The 21,400-nt window shown below is 52.9% G+C and overlaps 1 protein-coding gene across 10 annotated transcripts in view; it reads left to right on the top strand.

Moving 5' to 3' along the window:
* The window catches only part of ACTR3B (actin related protein 3B), a 63,301-nt gene extending 45,067 nt beyond the window's left edge, over positions 1–18,234 (top strand). For 4 of the 10 annotated variants that reach the window (XM_081101705.1, XM_081101712.1, XM_081101714.1 and 1 more), the window contains 6 exons: positions 761–934; positions 2,848–2,940; positions 6,065–6,109; positions 15,192–15,317; positions 17,109–17,192; positions 17,823–18,234. In XM_081101705.1, the coding sequence (XP_080957831.1) occupies positions 761–934; positions 2,848–2,940; positions 6,065–6,109; positions 15,192–15,317; positions 17,109–17,192; positions 17,823–17,918 (618 nt within the window). In that variant the 3' untranslated portion in view covers positions 17,919–18,234. The remainder of the gene's footprint in view (positions 1–760; positions 935–2,847; positions 2,941–6,064; positions 6,110–15,191; positions 15,318–17,108; positions 17,193–17,822) is intronic. The other 6 variants (XM_081101708.1, XM_081101713.1, XM_081101707.1 and 3 more) reach the window with 5 other exon arrangements.
* The last annotated feature ends 3,166 nt before the right edge of the window (positions 18,235–21,400 follow it).

Below are 21,400 nucleotides of genomic sequence, written 5' to 3'. Positions count from 1 at the left end.
AGCTGACTTTTGGAAGCTGGTACTCATGTGCCACCTGCAGCTTGACAGAGGTTAGCTCTAAGGACAGGTGCCCACCCAAGGAGCCCAGTTGAGCATCGCCAGATTCAGAGGAAACATTGCACGTCTAGGCTGGTGGTTCAAGGTGAAAGCCACGGGCATGTTTGTGCAGCAGCAGCAGCCATAGTCCAGTCCTGCCTAAGTCTGCCTCTTCTTTTTCCATGGCCCCTACCACCCATAACCTGCTGTGTCACCTGCTTGTTATGGACTCTCGGCCAGAGCGCATGCCCCAGGGCCGGGATCTGTGTGTCTGTTCACTTGTGCCTCAGCGTGAAGACTCTCCGTGCAGCTGATGGCCGCGCTGTCCTGTCAGGATGCACAGAGGGTAACAGTGGCGGTGGCTGTGGCGGGCATCATGTCGTCTGCCTTATTCAGCGGGCGGGGCTGCAGTGCAGGCCAGCTGGTCCAGGGCCATGGTAGTGGGTACCCGGGGCAGGTGCCGTGTGGGCGCCTAAGAGGAATAAAGAAAGAGGTGATGGAGACAACATACTTAGTAGACACCTTGAAACAAGCAGCTTAAAAGGTCCAGCATCAAAGCGTAGTCATGTCTTGTGTGAAGGATGACGACTGTGAGGCTTGGCGTTAGGGGTGTGGGCAGGACTCAGTCCAGGGGTGTGTTCAATGCTGGGGTTACTGGGTGTTTGTCTGAGGCTCTGGGTTGGTTGTTAATGCCTGGTGACGTCTTTGTGTGTTGTGCATGCAGGAGAAATACTGTTACATTTGCCCTGACATCGTCAAGGAATTTGCCAAGTACGACCTGGACCCCCGGAAGTGGATCAAGCAGTACACAGGCATCAATGCCATCAACCAGAAGAAGTTCGTGGTAGATGTGGGCTACGAACGGTTCCTGGGCCCCGAGATTTTCTTCCACCCCGAGGTGAGGTGCTTGCCTGTGGCGTTGAAGCACTTCATATGTGGAGGAACACTGCCACCTCGTGTGTGTAAAGCTGGTTCTCAGCCACTGACTGCGGCTAAGTGAGGACACTGGTGCGCACAGGCCCTGTGACGGTCACAGCCCCCGGGCCGTCTGTCTGCGTGACTGACTGTGCCCCTTGCTCGCCATAGGCTTGATTATCTGTAAATAGCGAACCATTGATTATGCCACGAGTGGTTCGGAAGAAGTTTGAAGAGCAGTAGGAGATAATGGAATTGAAACGAATCGCACACTAATATGAAAATGAGTTACTCTCAGGACCGCGTGCAAGCTGCCTCTATCAGAGTGGATGATGTAACCGTTTCCTTCCCATCTTTTGTGATCGCCCTTCCTAACCCAGTTTCTAACCGGGACACCCGCCTGCCGCGGCCCCGCTGGTGCTTAGTTAAGGCTTGTGTCTGAGGGCTGTCTGTAAGAATCACGGCTATCGTCATTTTAGCTGGGAGTCACAAATTATTACTTTTGTGGAAGCAGTAATTAAGGGGCAGCATTTTAAAGTCTAAATAAAATGCACTTAAAATATTTTGGTATATTTTCCTGCCTGATTCAGTTTGTATTTATTAGGAAGATTGCAAACTGCTACTTGTCTTTTTAGATGTGCATAAAACTGTTTTGTACTGGGAAATGGCACAAAACGTGTCCAGCATTGTAATCTAATAATATCATACTCCTCCACTCATGCCCTTGATATCAGTGATTGAAATAGACATAAAGCTGCCCATGCCCAGGAAACAGCTGGTGAGCAGCTGGATGTGACTTCCTCCCAGCAATAGTGTACTTTTAGGCTTTCCTTCGACTTTTAACACGTTTCAAATGGAATGTCAATGCTGTTTCCTCAGATTAAATTCCCTAAGTTAAATAAGCTAAAAATTTTTTATCCTTGGTTAATCCTCACCCAAGGATATTTTCCCATTGATTTTTTAGAGAGAGTGGAAAGGAGGGGGTGAGACAGAGAGAGAGAAGCATTGACTGGTTGCCTCCTGCACAGACCCAGGGCCGGGGATCGAGCCTGCAACTGAGGTACGTGCCCTTGACCAGAATTGAACCTGGGACCTTTCAGTCTGCAGGCCGACACACTATCCACTGAGCCAAACAGCCAGGGCATTGTTACATTAAGAAAAAAAAAATCGTCACCCAAGGATATGTTTTTCATTGACTCTAGAGAGAGAGGAAAGTAGAGGGAGGGAGGGAGGGGAAGAGGGAGAGGGAGAGAGAGAGAGAGAGAGAGAGAGAGAGAGAGAGAGGGAGAGAAACATCAATGTGAGAGAGAAACATTGATTGGTTGCTTCCTGTGTGTGTCCTGACTGGGGATCAGACCCACAACTTGGCATGTGCCCTGACTGGGAATCACATGGGAGGACATACCAACCACTGAACCACACTGGCCAGGGCAGTTGTTACATTTTAAAGCCACCATACAGTGGCTTTTCATTGGCCATGTTTTTTTTGTTATTTTCTGTATCTTGGATAATTTTTTCATAAGTTAGTATTCATAAGTGATGTACTCATTCATATTCATAGTGTTTCATTATTTCACATACATCATGTACGTGCTTTTTACAGTCTCTTACCACACGTTTCACTGTATTTGTGATGCAGGGCTGTTCTGCTTTTGTTACTGTTTCATATTTTTCCTTCACCAAACCCCACATTTCATCTCTTGAGGGGACGTATGTTGTCATCAGTCCGTGCACACAGTCACATGGGATTCACTTGACGTGTTGTTCATTCCCATGTGAAGTGCTTAAAGGTATAGTAAATTCTGTATTTGTTAAAGTTACTTTTTAAAAAGTGCTCTTGTTTTGTCCTGTTGAGAGAAGTGTGTAATGTTTCCTTTGTGTTTATGTGAAATGTAGTTTGCCAACCCAGACTTCATGGAGTCCATCTCGGATGTTGTTGACGAAGTGATACAGAACTGTCCCATCGATGTGCGCCGTCCGCTGTACAAGGTAGGAGCTGCTGGGGTAAGTTCCGAGCTCATTCCACAGCTACTGGCCGCCATCCTCAGGATAGGTCATTAACATCGATATGCAGACTTTCCTGTTCCACCTCCTGTCTTACAGGATTTGTTAAAGGCCAGTGGAATGGCAAATTTTTTTTCTTGGAGTGGGGATGCCTTAGATGTTTGGAAGAATGACTCAGTAAACCAGAAGTATTAGTTTAACTGTTCTAGTGTCTTTTATTCTCATCTGGCAAGCTATGCTATTTTAAATTGGACCCTTTTAACTATATGTGTTGATTGAGAGAAAAGTGATACTTCCTCTCTGATTTCCATGAATTCTACTGGTTTTGTTTGATGCATATTTAGGTTTAGGGCCAATGTGGTGTTGCCAGAAGAAGATAGAGCAACCAACTAGAAAACGCTCATGCAATATTTTTTTCCAAAGTCTTTGGAGGGACTTTTGAACTTGAGAAAATGCTAATCCATGTAATTACAGGATAAAAGGAAATATTGCTGACTGCCAAATATTGAGAGCAGAAAGGGATGGTCAATTAGCCGCCGTTGGAGCATTTAAACCTCTGCATGAGGGGGTCATGTCTTATCCCAGCCTCAGGACTGCGTCTCCCCTTACTCAGGTCTAGGCAGCTGCATTTTACAGAGGAGAACTCAGGCTCAGTAAAGAGGGCCCAATACATTTTTTCATCTATAATGGGTAGGGAACCTTTTTTCTGCCCAGGGCCATTTGGATATTTATAACATAATTCACGAGCCATACAGAATTATCCACTTAAAAATCAACCTATCATATTTGGTTAAACATTTAATTAACTTGCCCCTAATGCCTTGGCAGGACCAGACCAATTGATTTTGCAGGCCTTATGCAGCCCGTGGGCCGGACGTTGCCCACTCCTGATCTATAAGATGGAATACTATACAGCCTTTAAAAAGAAATAGGTAAATCAGTGTAAATGCAAATGAAAAGTTGTGAGAATATACTGATAGCTAGAAAAGCAGGTTGTAAAATTTGCACATAGTATTTCACTTCATATAGAAATATAGTTTGCATATTTATAGAAGCAAAGGTTCTGAATGATATATGTTAAACTTTTTTATTATATCAATTCTTTGATTTTTTTTTTTTTAGTCCTTTTCCTTTTCATCCATCCCTGCAGGCCCCCTCTCACCTGGCAACTGTCAAAGTATTCTCTGTATCTATGAGTTTGTTTCTTTTCTGCTTGTTCGTTTATTTTGTTTTTTTTTAGATTCCACATATAAGTGAAATCATATGGCCTTTGTCTTCCTCTGTCTGACTTATTTTACTTAGCGTAATACCCTCTAGGTCAGGGGTGGGCAAACTTTTTGACTCAAGGGCCACAATGGGTTCTTAAACTGGACCGGAGGGCTGGAACAAAAGCATGGATGGAGTGTTTGTGTGAACTAATATAAATTCAAAGTAAACATCATTACATAAAAGGGTATGGTCTTTTTTTTTTTTTTTTTTTTTTTAGTTTTATTCATTTCAAACGGGCCGGATCTGGCCCACGGGCCATAGTTTGCCCACGGCTGCTCTAGGTCCATCCATGCCATCACATATGGTAAGATTTTGTTCTTTCTTATGGCTGAGTCTCATTCCATTATATATATGCACTACTTCTTTATTCTTTCATTTACTGATGGACATTTAAGTTTCTTCCAAACTATGTGATTATTGTAAAGAATGCTGCAGTGAACATATGGACACATGTTTTTTGGATTTAGTGTTTTGGATTTCTTTGGATAAATAACCAGAAGTAGAATTACTGGGTCCTTCTTTGTCTCTTGTCATATAGGCTTTGTTTTAGTCTATTTTGTCTGGTATAAGTATTGCTACCCAGCTTTTGTTTGTTTCCATTTTCATGAAATAATTTTTTCCATTCCTTTACTTTTAGTTGTATGTGTCTTTTAATGTGAAATGGGTCTCTTATAGACAGCATATATAAGGGTCTTGTTTTCTTATCCATTCAGCCTCCATATATCATTTGATTGGAGCATTTAATCCATTTGCTTTTAAAGTAATTGTTGATCGACATGTATTTATTGTCATTTTATTATTCATATGTTGGGTCTTTTTTTCTTCTTAAAGAAGACCTATTAACATTTCTTGTAATACTGGTTTAGTGTTGAGAAACTCCTTTAGTTTTTTTTTCTCTTTTCTTTTTGTCTGGGAAGCTCTTTATCTGTCCTTCAATTTTCAGTGATAGCTTTGCTGGGTAGAGTGATTTTGCTGTTCATCACTTTGAATATTTCTTGCCAATTCTTTCTGGTGTGCAAACCTTCTATTGAGAAATCAGCTGACAGTTGTATGGGTGCTCCCTTGTATATAATTAACTGCTTTCTCTTGCTGCTTTTAAGTTTCTCTCTTTGTCCTTAACCTTTGGCATTTTAATTACGATGTCTTGGTGTGGACCTCATTGGGTTCATCTTGTTTGGGACTCTCTGTGCTTCCTGGACTTGTAAGTCTATTTCTTTCACCAGGAAGGGGGAGTTTTTCTCATCATTTTTTTCACATGGGGTTTTAGTTACTTGCTCTTCTCCTCGCACTCCTATGATGGGAATGTTGGTTGCTTGAAGTTATCCCAGAGGCTTTTTGTACTATCCTAATTTTTTTTGGCTTCTTTTTTCTTTTGCTGTTCTGATTGGGTATTTTCTGCTTTCTTATCTTCCAAATTGCTGATTTGATCCTCTGCTTCATCTGTTCCACCAGTGACCCCCAGACTTGATGTGGCTTCCTCTTTATATTCTTAGTTATAGGACTTTGTTCAGCTAGATTTCAGGTGGTTTTCAGTGATGGTTGTTCTGTAACTTAGTTGCAATTTTGATGTGGTGGTGGGAGGATACGAGTACCACCTTTACCTATGCTGCCATCTTGACCAGATTCTTCATATGCCAACCTCTTAAATAAAATGTCTTTGGGAGTGGCAGATGGATAACTTTTACTTTCTACTTTTTGTCTTTTAAAATTGTTTGAAGTTTTATAGTTAAAAAGTGTTATTTTTATTAGTGGAAAAATTTTTTCTATATAGACAGCTATTTATGGTGAAAATAATTATAATTCTTTTTTTGTTTATTGCATATCCTTGAATGTCCTCCAGCAATATCCACAAGAAGGGAAAACTGAAGACAGACTGGATATTGAGGTTTAGTAAAACCGTCCACCTTGTTTTCCCCACTTCTAAGTCTCAGCATTAGCTGAGTTTTCTTGTCCGTGAGAGCGAGGAGCAGGTGTGGGCTCCTGGTCTTCTTGTCTGTGAGAGCGAGGAGCAGGTGTGGGCTCCTGGTCTTCTTGTCCGTGAGAGTGAGGAGCAGGTGTGGGGTCCTGGTCTTGTCTGTGAGAGCGAGGAGCAGGTGTGGGCTCCTGGTCTTCTTGTCCGTGAGAGCGAGAAGGAGGTGTGGGCTCCTGGTCTTCTTATCGATGAGAGTGAGGAGCAGGTGTGGGCCTCTGGGTCTTCTTGTCCGTGAGAGCGAGGAGCAGGTGTGGGCTTCTGGTCTTCTTGTCTGTGAGAGCGAGGAGCAGGTGTGGGCCTCTGGGTCACTTGTCCGTGAGAGCGAGGAGCAGGTGTGGGCTTCTGGTCTTCTTGTCTGTGAGAGCGAGGAGCAGGTGTAGGCCTCTGGGTCTTCTTGTCCGTGAGAGCGAGGAGCAGGTGTGGGCTCCTGGTCTTCTTGTCTGTGAGAGCGAGGAGCAGGTGTGGGCCTCTGAGTCTTCTTGTTCGTGAGAGTGAGGAGCAGGTGCGCTCCAGGGTCTTCCCTGTGTCCTCCTGGACATGGATTTCTGTCAGTGGCTATGAGTTGCTCATGATGGGGTGAGCGTTTTCTCCTTTGACAGGTGGATAGATGGCCTTCCTCTTCCCAGTGGGTGTGAGCTTGTCATGGAAAGAACCTCCACCTGATCCTCTGTGACGTGCACAGGTGTTCGGGGTGGTGGATTTTTAGGGTTTAGAACCCTCTTCTTGTGGGAGACACTGTCCTGCAGAACACGCTGCCCTCTGCTCTGAGTGGCGCCTTCACCTGTCCTAGGCCCTGCCCTCCCTCTCCTGTCACTCTGGTACTGTCATTCCTTTCTCTGCTACTGATGTTCTTCTTCCTGCCAGGCCCACGCTTGTCTGTGGCATAGGTACCTGCCTGGGCTTACAAAGCATTCAGTGGTCTGGCTGGTGTGATACAGTGGTTGAGCATCGACCTATGAACCAGGAGGTCATGGCTGGATTGCTGGTCAAGGCACATGCCCAGGTTGCTAGTTTTATCCCCAGTGGGTGGAGGGCGTGTGTGCAGGAGGCAGCCAATCAAGGATTCTTTCTCATCATTGATGTTTCTCTCTCTCTCTCTCTCTCTCTCTCTCTCTCTCTCTCTCTCTCCCCCTCCCTCCCTCCCTTCCACCCTCCCTCTCTCCCTCTCTCCCTCTCTCTCTCCCTTCCTCTCTTAAATCAATAAAAAAAGCATAAAAACAAAACAAAACAAAGACAAAGCACTCAGTGGATCAGGGAGGAAGTAGGAAGTATGGTCCAGACCCAGAGGAAGTTATGAGTGCCAAGGGGACGCAGCATACCTGCTGAGCCCTGACCAGCCAGGTGAGGCACCCTCCACGAGAGCGGGCGCTGGTTCCGGCCCCTGTCACCACGCGCTGCCCTGTGGTCCCCACAGCCTCTTACGGCAGCTGTGGTGTCCAAATTGGTTGTAGTGGGACCCCGGAGACCCAGCAGGGGGGAGTTCCGGACCAGCGCCATGGTGCCTAGGTCTGCTGTTTGGGAGACCGGCCAGCAAGGACTTCCTATCTGCAGACTCGTCCGGACCCTTGTGTGGGTTGTCAGGGTTGGGGAGTCAGAGGAGGCTCATGGTGGGCCCTGTGGTGGCAGCTGATGCCTCGTTGTGAATTAGCACCTTGCTCAGGCTGGTGGTGGAGGAGTGAGAATAAAAGGTGGCTTTGAACTTTAGAATCTGGAGAAAAGCAGAAGTTTATTTTTCAAAGAAAGTAGTCATACCCTAATTTTCATTTCAGTCTGGACTGTAGATAAGAAGGCTGCCTACAGCCTCTTTGTAGGGAGGTCGGGGCCTGGAGGGGCTCGTGTGTGACAGGCCTATGACATCCCCAAAGGCCAAGACATTGCCAGGAGCAGGTGCTGCTTGAGCCCTGGCTGCCTGTGGGCATCACCCTCAGGAGTGTCAGAGTGGACACATGCCTGGTCCCACCCCCAGAGATGCTGGTGTGGTCGGGCTGGGCCTGGACCCCGGTGTTTGGAGCTTCCGGGTGACTGTGAGGTGCAGCTAAACTGGCGGCACTGGTAGCAGCTGGCTTCGTCTTGGTGTTGTCGCTTTCCTGCTGTACTTGCCGGCAGGGCCAGTTTTACGTTGCTTTGTTGTGGAATTGCTGTTGGGGGCCAGATGTAAGCTGGCAAGGTCCTTGCACCTGCAGGGGCTAGCAAGGCTGGTACCCTTGCCCACACAGTTTTCCCAGACTTGTTTGGATGGCGATTATCAGTAGAATGGGAGTAACATTTGTAGAATGAGAACAGCCTTTCATAGCTTGCCAAGGAGTCTATAACTATTTACTGAGATATGCTGTACTGAGAACTTGTCCTTCTGCTGTGTCTCTCCCTTAGAGATTAAGAGGAACAAAGAATACATCCCTCTTGACAGACCTCCGATTCAGTGTGTTGTGTATAAATAGGATTGTGTGGCTAATAAGCTCGCTTCAGTTCATCAAGAGAACTGGGGTCCTCCCGACCCCGCTTTCCTGTCTTTCTTTCTTTTCTCAATTCCCACCTCCCTGCCTCGGCCCGGCTCAACCCTGTCAGGCTGGCCCTGACAAACTGCATGTCTTCATTCCTGAGTTCTGGTCCTCAGATATCCGCACACCTGACAGACCACAGCACGATCATAGCCAAAGCAGAGGATTTACGTGTGTAGGAGAGAGAGTCCTTGTCCTCTAGACCTTAAAAAAAGCTAAAAATAATACTGAAATAATTCTCATGGGAATCACTACCGGCCACATGTCACTCAAGTGAGCCATGCAAAGTGTGATAATCGAGAGAAGGGCAGACTGAGCTGAGTCTGCGGGCTTGGCCTGCAGAGGGGGAGGGGCCTGGGCCTGGGGGAGGGGCCTTAACCCAGACAGAGCAGGCTAGCAGGCAGAGGTTTCCGAAGTCTGTTCTGGTGCAGCCAGGCATGGGAGGCAGGAACCACTGGGGGGCGGGCCCAGTGCCAGGCCGCCTGTCCCCACTATTCCCGTGGAGCATCACGCACAGCAGGGCTGTGTGTTTCTGGGGAGGGAAGAGTGGCGCTAACAGCTGATGGGGACTTGCCGCGCGGAGAAGGTCATTGTAGGGAGTGATGAAGTGAAGGGCTTGATGGTGTTCCATTGACCACACTGAATAAAGGCTCCTGAGCACCTGCCCAGGCTGGCCTCACCGTGGGCACCAGGGCACGGGCAGTGCCCACATGGCACGGGGGACTGCAGGTGGTGTCTCCTTTGCCTGGGCAGGCCGTCGGGTCAGTGCTGGCGGTGATGCAGTGCTTCTATTGGTTACTACGTCACCACGATCACACGTGGCATTGAGCCCTCAGAACGGGGCTCATGTGACTGCAGGACTGCTTGTAAAATTTTGTTTACTTTAAATTTATTTTTAAAATTTTATTTAAAAATCTTTTATGTTTTTTTTAATTTTTGTATTTAAAAATGTTTTAAATTGATTTTTATATATAGAGAGATACAGAGAAACATCAATTTGTTGTTTTGCTTATGTATGCATTCATTGGTGAATTCTTTTTTTTTTTTGTTAACCCTCATCTGAGGATATTTTTTCCATTGATTTTTAGAGTAGGGAAGAGAGAGAGAGAGAGAGAGAGAGAGAGACATGGATGTGAGAGAGGCACATTGATTGGTTGCCTCTTGCACACGCTGTGAGTAGGCCTGTAACCCAGGTACTTGCGCTTCACTGGGAACCAAACCTGAGACCCTTCAGCATGCAGGCTGACCCTCTGGTCCAGGGGTGGGCAAACTTTTTGACTCAAGGGCCACAATGGGTTCTTAAACTGGACCGGAGGGCCGGAACAAAAGCATGGATGGAGTGTTCGTGTGAACTAATATAAATTCAAAGTAAACATCATTACATAAAAGGGTATGGTCTTTTTTTTTTTTTTTTTTTTTTTTAGTTTTATTCATTTCAAACGGGCCGGATCTGGCCCGCGGGCCGTAGTTTGCCCACGGCTGCTCTAGTCACTGAGCCACACCGGCCAGGGCACTGGCTGATTTTTGTATGTGCCCTGACTGAGGATCTAACTTGCAAACTTGGCGCCTGGAGGTGATGCTCCAACCAACTGAGCTACCTGGCCAGGGCTGTTTACATTTAAACGGAAGTGGCCATGTGTGGCTGCTGGCTACTGGGACAGCTCAGATCCACTGAGTTCTGGCGGCCGGTGGGGCTTCCTGGTCAAAGGGAAGGCTCTGTCTCCGCCCCTGGGTGAAGGGGAGGAGAGCATGTGGGTCTGGAAGGAGTATGGCCTCCGCGGGCCTTCCATTCAGTGGGCATGGTGGGGTGGGGCCTGGCTGTGTGCACAGGAGGGTGCTGGCAGCTGCGTGTACTCAGTGGGATTCAGAGAGAGCTGCGGTGGGTGCGCTGGGAGGGCCTTGCGTGCAGTTGGGTTTTACCAAACTGAGGGCATCGGGGTTTTTTGCAGGGAGGTGACATCCTCCTTAGGGCTAGGAAAGCGTGTGAGCTGCACCACGGAAGTGGGTGGGAGCCAGAGGGGCAGAAGCAAGTTCTGTGGGCGGGCCCAGGACAGTGCCCACGAGGGAGGTGGCGGCGGACTCGGAGGAAGATGTGGAGAGGCTGGGCAGTGTTTGTGATGTGCTGATAAGGGGAAAGTTCAGGGTTCTTACACGCACATCTAGGAGGGGGTGTCACTAATGAGGACATGCAGAGAAAGGAGCCCATTGAGGAGCCCTGGGCGCGAGGTCTGGCCATGACGAAGTTTAGGAGGAAGGTCTGGATCCTCCTCATGCTGCAGGGAGGAGGGCTGCCGGCGGCTGTCACAGGGACAGGACAGGAAGACGGTGGTGCCGACTGGAAGGTCAGGTTTTAGGAACGGGCAGAGAAGAGACCGTCAGTGGGTTCTCCAGAGACACAAGCGGCAGAGGTCGTCGCACTGTCTCCGTCTCCTCCTCCCTCCTCTGCTCCGTGTCTGTGTCAGGGTTAGTACGTCTCTGGCCGCTGTCAGCCTGCTCGGGCCTGAATCGCAGGGCAGGCGGCTGCCGGGACTTGGGCAGGAGCGGACCGCAGTCTGAGGCCCATCCCTTCTGCCCCGGGAACTCTGCTCTCGGCCGAGGCCCACGGATGCTGTGGAGGGACACTCATGTTAACCACATCCACAGAGACCCCGGCAGCGCCTGGAGCCGTGTTAGTTAAATTGGGGGCCATAGCTAGGCCAAGCTGACATGTAAAATGAACCATCACAGAAGCCAAGAAGTAGTGAAGAAAGAGAGAAAACTCCAGAAGCCAGTGGAAGGTTGTTCGCAGCCCCGTCTGGCGATGCGAGAGGTCACGCAGGGGAGGTTGAGACCTGGCCGTGGCTGTCGGGTGAGGAGGTGAGCAGCCTGTGAGGGGAGGTGGGCAGAGCCAGGTCCCCGCAGTCGGGAGAGGAGCCGTGCAGACAGTCTCACCCTGGCAGCCAGGCCGCTTGGAGGCAGCCGAGACTCACCGTCTCTAGGACTTGGCACCACGTCCTAGAAACAGCTGCCCTGGCTTTGCTGAGTCCCAGTCTTCAGTTCAGCTCCAGAGCAGGACAGCCTTGTCCCTGAAGAGAGACAGCCTTTCACAGCACGATACAGGGCAGCTGCCAGGAGCGTCGGGCGAGCTGTCTTCTTCCCGGGTAGCGTTTGGTCTGCTGGTCAGGGGGAGCCCGCTCTGTGGGCAGGGGACGTGGTTTCTGCAGTGAGCGCAGGGATTTGTTAGTGGCACCAGGAGGTCGGTGGGGGGCCCTGCGTGTCTGTCAAGTGGGATTCAGGGGGAGCCTCCAGCAGGTGCACTAGCCACACAGCATGGGGTTCAGGGGGAGCCTCCAGCAGGTGCACCAGCCGCACAGTATGGGGTTCAGGGGGAGCCTCCAGCAGGTGCACCATCCGCACAGCATGGGGTTCAGGGGGAGCCTCCAGCACAGGCACCAGCCGCACGGCATGGGGTTCAGGGGGAGCCTCCAGCACAGGCACCAGCCGCACGGCATGGGGTTCAGGGGGAGCCTCCAGCACAGGCACCAGCCGCACAGCATGGGGTCCAGGTGGAGCCTCCAGCAGGTGCACCAGCCGCACAGCATGGGGTTCAGGGGGAGCCTCCAGCAGGTGCACCAGCCGCACGGCATGGGGTTCAGGGGGAGCCTCCAGCAGGTGCACCAGCCGCACAGCATGGGGTTCAGGGGGAGCCTCCAGCAGGTGCACCAGCCACACGGCGTGGGGTTCAGGGGGAGCCTCCAGCACAGGCACCAGCCACACGGCATGGTTGCTCTGGTTGTGAGAATCTTGGAGTCATGCGGGCCCTTTTTTCTGACTAAAATGGATCACAGATTTAAATGTCAGGCCTAAAACTAAAGAACTCTAGAAGAAAATATATATATATTTTTATGACTGATCTAGGCAAAAGTTTCATAAGACATAAAAACTATGAGCCATAAAAGATAAAAATTGATTTAATTTATAACAGTTGAAATAGGTAAAAACCTGTAAAAATAGGTACAATAAGGTAAAACCCATTAACTGAAGAAAAATGTCCCCGTAAGCTACCTATGACCTATAGCACTTTAGTAAATTACACCTTTGCCAGCAAAATTAAAACCTTTATGTTTCCTTCTTACCTGACCAAGGCCCCCACAATTGCAGGCCCTCTTCCGAACGACAGCAGCCAGCTTTGAGATTCTCAGTGATGGTTTTGGTTTTCAGGGTTTCGGTGAAAAGCAGCCCCATATCTGGGACAGTCATTTAGGGAGGAAGACGCTCAGTCACAGGGAGGGAAGCTCGGGGGCAGAGCCGGCTTCCTGCGTGACGCGTGGCCGTCAGGAGGCCCAGGCCTCTGTTCAGTGCTGGGCAGCAGGGACCTGGTCTTTTTAGCCTGAAAAGAAGTTTCAGAGGCGTTGTCTGCTGTGCAATATAAGAAATGAAAATAAAAGCTAGTATTTCAGCAAAGCACCCTTAGAAATGTCTGATGTCAGGCCGGTGCCGTCCTGCCCCCTGGGCTCTGGATCCGGTCTTGGATGTAAGCCGAGGTCTCTCCCCCAGAAGACAGTAGGCCCGTCTGACCGGCAGTTAGGGCGGGGGCAGATGTCAGTTGAGGCTTGTCCTAAGGGACAGTGACCAGAATAGCGAGGATGCTTTTCATTCGCGATTCGTAGTGGGAAAAGCATGGCAGTTTGTGTGAGTTCCCAGGTGAGGCCTGAGAAGGGGCGGGGTGAGGACACCCCTGTATTAACGATTGCCACCCTGGCTGGCGGTCAGGGGCTCGGCCCTGCGGTCTCACCTTCGGCCACACGGCCAGTGAGCGTGGGTAGCCAGGTGGCCCTGGGCTGGGGGGGCAGCCTCCTGCTGTGGCTCAGCGCTGTCTCTGGGAGGAGCAGAGTGCCGCAGCGCTTGTCCGCGACCTCCCTCCTGGGTGGGTGTTGCGGGTAAGACCTCCATGTGCGGTTTGTCACGCAAAGGAGCTGCGGCAGTCCCTGTGGGGAGGGGTGTCTGTAGACGGCTGCCCCTCGAGAAATGGACGAGGCAGCAGCCCGTGCCTGCGGTGTCCAGAGAGCAAGCGAGGTTTGGACGTTGGTGCCCACGGGAGGGCTGGCCATCACCATCCTGGTGGCGACACCATCCCTGGGCACTGCGTCGCGTGTGTTTGTTATTAATGTTCTTGAGGAGGGGTTGCCCCTGGGAGGGTCCTGGGGAGGGTGCTTGTGGAGGGTCCTGGGTAGGGCCCTGGGGAGGGTCCTGGGGAGGGCCCTGGGGAGAGTCTTGGGGAGGGTCCTGGGGAGAGTCTTATCGAGGGTCCTGGGGAGGGTCCCGGAGAGAGTCTTGGGGAGGGTCCTGGGGAGGGCCCCGGCGGGGGGTCCCGGGGGGGATTCCAGGGGGGGTCCCGGAGAGGGTCCTGGGAGGGTCCTGGTGAGAGTCTTGGGGAGGGTCCTGGGGAGGGTCCTGTGGAGGGTCCTTGTGGAGGGTCCTGGGGGGGGGTCCCGGGGAGGGTCCCGGGGAGGGTCCCGGGGAGGGCCCCGGGGGGAGTTCCAGGGGGGGTCCTGGGGAGGGCCCTGGGGAGGGTCCTGGGAGGGTCCTGGGGAGGGTCCTGTGGAGGGTCCTTGTGGAGGGTCCCAGGGGGGTCCTGGGGAGGGTCCCCGGGGGGGTTCCAGGGGGGGTCCTGGGGAGGGTCCTGGGAGAGTTCCGGGGAGAGTCCTGTTGTGACTACTTAGCAGAGTCTCAGGGTGACAGAGGGGACACGGGCACAAGGGTGTCTCACCCGAAAACACCGTTCTCCATAGCGCCCTCCTGATCGGACGAGTGTTTAAGACCTGTTTCCCAGTGATTATTAAGGCAGATAAACTAGGCCCAGTGCGACTTGCCGTAGGTTTTCATGACAACCAGCAGTCGGGTGATGTGCACGGTTGCTTTGCCCTCCTGGTCCTTGTCTAGCTTCCCCGTGTGTACAGCGGGCGGGTGGGTGCGGGGCAGAGCTGCCTCCTGCTTCCCTGGGTCAGGACGGAGGAATGACAGGAGGGGTGGCAGGAGGGAGATGCAGTGGCGCTTCGTATGCATTGACCTGGGTCGCTGCTTGTCTTCTCAGGTAGGCTGAAATGTGTTGGTCACACCGTCGTCGGGCCCCTGGCAGTTTTTTTTTTTTTTTTTAACAATAATATATTAGTTTATTATGGAAACTTTTAAACATAAAAATAGGACATTGATAGACCCCCCAGTACCTGTCACCCACACATTCCTTCTTCATGGATTATTGTTAAGCTCATCCCAGACATTGTATTCCATCCATAAAGTATTTCAGAAAGTGTCTCTAGTCTAGCAGATAAGGACACGTTAAGAAAAACAGAACCGTAATACCATGATCGCACCTAAGAGCATTGATGCTAATCCCACAGAATTATCAGATGCCCAGTCAGTCCACATTTCCCTGCCTTGTCATTGCCAGTTGTTGGTTCCCCTGGCGGTTTTTGTGGGCGGCCACTCACCCCAGGAAACCTCTGCTTTGCCTCTAGAACGTCGTTCTTTCAGGAGGTTCGACAATGTTCAGAGACTTTGGACGGCGGCTGCAGAGAGACTTGAAAAGGGTGGTGGATGCCAGACTGCGACTCAGCCAAGAGCTCAGCGGCGGCAGAATAAAGGTGGGGACCCCGACAGGCGGGCGTGGGAGGAAGGGCGATTCTGCCCCAGCTGACTCGGCTCTCCCCCACAGGGAGCCGAGGACTCAGCTGTCTGGGGAGTGGGAAGTGAAAGGTGTCCGAGTCCCCCCGGAGCCACACTGGGAAGTTACGGGTAGAGGTTGCCCGAGTCCCCCCTGAGCCACACTGGGAAGTTACGGGTAGAGGTTGTCCGAGTCCCCCCTGAGCCACACTGGGAAGTTACGGGTAGAGGTTGTCCAAATCCCCCCTGAGCCACACTGGGATGTTATGGGTAGAGGTTGTCCGAATCCCCCTGAGCCACACTGGGAAGTTACGGGTAGAGGTTGTCCGAGTCCCCCCTGAGCCACACTGGGAAGTTACGGGTAGAGGTTGTCCGAGTCCCCCCTGAGCCACACTGGGAAGTTACGGGTAGAGGTTGTCCGAGTCCCCCCTGAGCCACACTGGGAAGTTACGGGTAGAGGTTGTCCGAGTCCCCCCTGAGCCACACTGGGATGTTACGGGTAGAGGTTGTCCGAGTCCCCCCGGAGCCACACTGGGAAGTTACGGGTAGAAGTTGTCCGAGTCCCCCCGGAGCCACACTGGGAAGTTACGGGTAGAGGTTGTTGCTGAACTCACTCCAAGTGTGAGCCGACTGACCGGCCGTGGTGGCCAGCAGCTCTGCCCCCGCAGCCCCGGCAGCCCGTGTCCGACGGGCTCTCTTCACCGAGGGCCTCGGCGTCCTGATGTGGGCCCTGAGCAGGGAGTTAGCGCCGCTCCACGCCCTTCGCCTCCACTGGACAGCCAGCAGTGGGTCACAGGGGCTTGGGCGGAGGGTGAATGGGAGATGTCATCTGCTGAGTCATTGTTGGCAAATGTCATTTCTCAGAGCATTTTGGGGACTCTTAGTGTTACTTGGAATTATTCCTACAAAACCAGAACAGCTAATTTGTTCAGTAAAAAAATGAACTGAGTCAGTTGCTTGGATTTTTTGCCTTTTAAAAAATCCTCACCTGAGGATATTTTTCTATTGCTTTTGGGGCGGGGGGTGGGGGAGGGGGCCTGGGAGGGGAAGAGACACATCAGTGTGAGAGAGACATACTGATTGGTTGCCTCCCGCACCATCCCGCCCAGGGCTGGGGACCTATCTAACCTGCAACACAGGTACTTGCATGCCCTTGACCAGAAATTGAACCCGAAACCTTTTGGTTTGCGGGCCGACGCTCTAACCGTTGATCCATACCGGCCAGGCCGATGGTTTGCTTTTATAAATGCCCTTATTGTTCTGAGAGGCTTGCCTGCTGTGTTCTCCGCACCACCCTGGGCTGGGGGCTGGGCTGGGGGTGACGGAGTGTGGGGCGGAGGTTGGGGGGCAGTGGCCTAGGACAGTGATGGGGAACCTTTTGAGCTCGGCGTGTCAGCATTTTGAAAAACCCTAACTTAACTCTGCCGTGTCACATATAGAAATTTTTTGATATTTGCAACCATAATAAAACAAAGACATATTTTTTTTATATTTATTTTATATATTTAAATGCCATTTAACAAAGAAAAATCAACCAAAAAAATGAGTTTGCGTGTCACCTCTGACACACGTGTCATAGGTTCGCCATCACTGGCCTAGGAGGCGGAGGGGGCTTGAGGGGTGCAGCAGGAGTGGCTGAGAACCTCCTTTCTGAGGCAGCTGTGGCTGCTGCCTCACAGAGGGATTGACCATAGGGTCCGTGCCAGGGGAGGGGGGCACATGCCCGTCTGTGGAGAGGCTGGTGCCCGGGTGACCGTGTCCCTTCCCTGCAGCCCAGGCCGGTGGAGGTGCAGGTGATCACGCACCACATGCAGCGCTTCGCCGTGTGGTTCGGCGGCTCCATGCTCGCCTCCACCGTAAGTCCCTGCCGGCCGGCACTGCTCCCTCCCGTGTCCTGAAGGCCAGCTGGTGTGCCTGCTCTAGACTGTCGCCCCTAATCCTGTGGGACAGAAACGTGCGGTCCTTTCAGTTCTCAGTGATTGGGGGTGACGGGCTGTGTGGTCAGGGAACCCACATGCGTTCATCGTCCTTTCCGTGACTATCTGAGTCCTGAGTGCCTTTCCTCGTCAGCACGAACAGGTCACGCACGAGTCGCTAAACCCAGGGCAGCACACAGCTGGTCCCAAACAGAGGCTGAGGGGCTTTTAACAAAGGACCCCTGTGGCTGCTCAGGCCAGGAGAGGTGGAGGGGCAGGCCTGTGGGGGAGGAGGATGGAGGGGAGGGAGGGTGGAGGGCTGGCCTGTGGGGGAGGGAGGGTGGCCAGGAGAGGTGGAGGGGCAGGCCTGTGGGGGAGGGAGGGGGGAGGGGCAGGCCTGTGGGGGAGGGAGGGGGGAGGGGCAGGCCTGTGGGGGAGGGAGGGGGGAGGGGCAGGCCTGTGGGGGGGTGTTGGGGGGCGAGGTGGGGGGGTAGGGGGTGGGGGGGAGGGCGGCAAGGAGAGGGGCACTTGGGCTGCTTCGGCCTCGGACACTCACTCTCTGCGGCACAGCCCGCGTTCCTGCAGGCCTGCCACACCAAGAGGGACTACGAGGAGCGCGGCCCCAGCATCTGCCGCCACAGCCCCGTGTTCGGAGTCCTGTCCTAGCGTCAGCCTGGCCCTTGGCCTGTGGGTCACCTCGCCAGCCCGCTGTCCTTCAGGCCCTGCAGAGCGGGGTCAGCGGTGATGCCGATGTTGGGGGGACACGAGGCACCTGCGCCAGGCGGAGCCCCCGTGCCGCGGTGCCCCCCCTCCTCACGCCCTGCACTCCAGCCGGCTTCTGGGGACGCGGGAATGTTGGAAGGAGCTTAACTCACCGTGAGGAAAACAGCCAGAATGTGGCACAGAGCAGCCTCCTCCCCAGGGCCCTCAATCCCGCCCCCCCCCAGCCTATTTTTGTAAATAAATATAAACTTGAAATACAAATCGGTGTTTTATTTCCTGTCACTTTGCCCTTTATGTATTTGGTACAACTGGCTGGTCCCCGGCCTGGGCGGGTGTTGGGGTCCCGGGCCTGGGCGGTGCCGGGTCCTGGGCCTGGGCTGGTGTTGGGGTCCCGGCCTGGGCGGGTGTTGGGGTCCCGGGCCTGGGCGGTGCCGGGTCCTGGGCCTGGGCTGGTGTTGGGGTCCCGGCCTGGGCGGTGCCGGGTCCTGGGCCTGGGCTGGTGTTGGGGTCCCGGCCTGGGCGGTGCCGGGTCCTGGGCCTGGGCTGGTGTTGGGGTCCCGGGCCTGGGCGGTGCCGGGTCCTGGGCCTGGGCTGGTGTTGGGGTCCCGGCCTGGGTGGGTGTTGGGGTCCCGGCCTGGGTGGGTGTTGGGGTCCCGGCCTGGGCGGTGCCGGGTCCTGGGCCTGGGCTGGTGTTGGGGTCCCGGCCTGGGCGGGTGTTGGGGTCCCGGGCCTGGGCGGTGCCGGGTCCTGGGCCTGGGCGGGTGCTGGTGCCCTGGAGTGTGGTCATCCATGTTCCCTGAGGCACATCCTGGCTTCGGGCATTAACCTCACCAGATGGAAGGTAGCCACGTGTCTGCTAGGAGCTGACCTCACTCTAGTGGAGTGCCCTGGAGCTTAGAGCGCTGTGAGAATTGCTCCAGAAAACGTACCTGCTCACGTCCTCGCGGGGACCCTTGGGCTGAGCTGTGGAGGGTGCTCCGCTGTCTGATGGGACGCCACACCGCTGCGCCCTGAAGGAAGCCGTGGTGAAGTACCCGCTGCGCTGGGCGCCCCTGGCTCTCCTTCACCCATGTTTTTCTTAAACATCCGAGATTTGCTTCGTGTCTGTGGGGGTCTGATGTTGATACCAAGTTTGCGGAAGGAAATCTAAACGATGTGGATGTTGCCCCGGTGGCTGCCGGCTGTGGACAGGCACGGTCACCGGCAGAGGTCAGGGTAGGGCAGGGACCTGCGGTTTCCATGACTACGCTTGCAGTAAGCAGGACTCAGGAGCAAGCTGGCTTGAAAGGGATTTGTTAAATTAACAGTTTTAGTTTTATTCTGTTCATAGAGTATTTACCTTACTTTTAAACTGGTGTTTATGGTGTTTCTTCCAAGACACGAAGTATGTTTTATTCTCTCAACATTTGGAAGGAAGCATTGGGCTTTTTACTGACGTTTAGGAACAAGTTGGGGACTCGTGCAGTCAGCTCTCCGCCGAGCACGGGAGGTGGGGTTTCCCACGCCGTAGGAGGTCCGGCCACCGCCTCCTAAGGGTCAGCGCCCACACCTGTGCCCCCCACCGGGGCGTCTCAGCCACGGGGTCCTCCTTGGTCCGCACAGACCAAGCCCCTGCTTTCCCTCTGGCCTGGCTCCTTCTGGGCTCGCTGCGCTGTCCGCTGCTCGTCTCTCACGGTCCTCCAGCCACCTGGTCACAGGAGGTCTGGGTGGGGCTGTCTGCCTCAGGTACCCACGTGCACCCCACATCCTGTCCTGTTCAGCGACCAGGCCTGCCCCTGGGCCCTTGGGGCTCTTTGCCTCCCCAGCCTTTGCGTTCTCACCGTTTCCACCCCTGTGCTGTGTTCCTTGTTCAGGTGCCTTGTGGGGTGCCTGTCCCCAGGCCCCTGGCTGATGCACAGTGGACGGCAGCTGCCACGGCCTCCGAGGCATCGCCCCCCTCCCAGCTCCGGCAGCTCCTCCTCGGCCCTGCTCAGGAGGCCGTGCCACCAGCAGTGGTTGAGGTAGAACCTGACGTACGCGTTCTTAGGCCACAGGACTTCTAGGCTTCCCTTGAAGTTGGGGACAAGGTTATCTCTGAGATTGTACTCACGTTTGTCCAACTTACAGATCCTGAGCAGGGCATTTGGTTCTAAACATGACATTGATGGGTGGAGGGATTAGAACGTGACCACAGTGCAGGCTCTCAGCCCTGGCTGGTCCCCCGGGACCAGGCGAGTCAGATGAGGCAGGAGGAGGGAGGCAGCTGTTTTTCTAAGCTCCTAGGGCAGTGGTCGGCAAACTGGCTCGGCAAACCGCGGCTTCCACAAAATACCGGCTCTTCCACAAAATACCGACTTATGTGCATGGGCCACGAAGTTTCAATCTCACTGTACGTGTGCGCCCGCACGTGGTGCTTTGTGGAAGAGCCACACTCAAGGGGCCAAAGAGCCGCATGTGGCTCGCGAGCTGCAGTTTGCCGACCTAGTTGGCCCTAGGGGATGCCAGCCTGTAGGTGATCCAAGTGTGGGTGCTGGTGGCTCCTTAAGCAAGTGACTGCTTACCGTCTGTTTCCTTATCTAAGACTGCATGGTCCTATTGCTGGTAGCAGGCTGGAGTTGTACATTTTAAAAATATTTTGTTTATTTTTTAAAATATACTTTTATTGATTTCAGAGAGGAAGAAAAAGGGAGAGAGCGATAGAAACAACTATGAGGAGAGAGAATCATGGATCGGCTGCCTCCTGCACGGCCCACACTGGGGATGGAGCCCGAGACCTGGGCCTGTGCGCTGCCTGGGAATCGAACCGTGACCTCCTGGTTCATAGGTCGACGCTCAACCACTGAGCTATGCAGGCCTCGCAAAGATTTTATTTATTGATTTGAGAGAGAGCGAGAAAAAAGGAGAAAGAGAGAGAGAAACATGGATTTGTCGCTCTGCTTATTGATGCGTTCCTTGGTTGCTTCTAGTATGTGCCCTGACCGGGGGTCGAACCCGCTGCTTGGTGTATCCGGAGGACGCGCTAGCCGCTGAGGTACCGGCCAGGCTAATGTGTCGCTTCTTTCAACCGACCTGCCGGGTACTGTCTGCAGGAGGAGCTGGGGTTGGTCACTTGGTAAGAAGGAAGAATGCCAGTTAGGTTGGCAATCTGAAGGAAATCCGCACAGGCTTTTTCTCCAGATTGAGTTAGATCATAGTGTGACGACGTCAATGAGTAAAATCCACCTTCTACAATAAAACGCCTCCCTGAACAGTTTTCTGTAAGAATAACTCAACAAATGCACACGTTAGCATTCTGAAATGGTCAGCCAGTGGTTTTTAGAACATTACACGTCTTCACGGTGTGGCAGTTGCGGGGCGCTGCCTAACAGATGTGGACATAAACTCGGCTCTGGGCCCAGAATGTCACGGGCGCTTTCGCTGCACACCTGGTCACCGGTCAGTCTTTC

Source organism: Myotis nattereri, assembly GCF_964212035.1.
Source record: "Myotis nattereri genome assembly, chromosome: 11".
NCBI lineage: Eukaryota > Metazoa > Chordata > Mammalia > Chiroptera > Vespertilionidae > Myotis > Myotis nattereri.
This window is presented reverse-complemented; position numbering and strand designations above follow the sequence as displayed.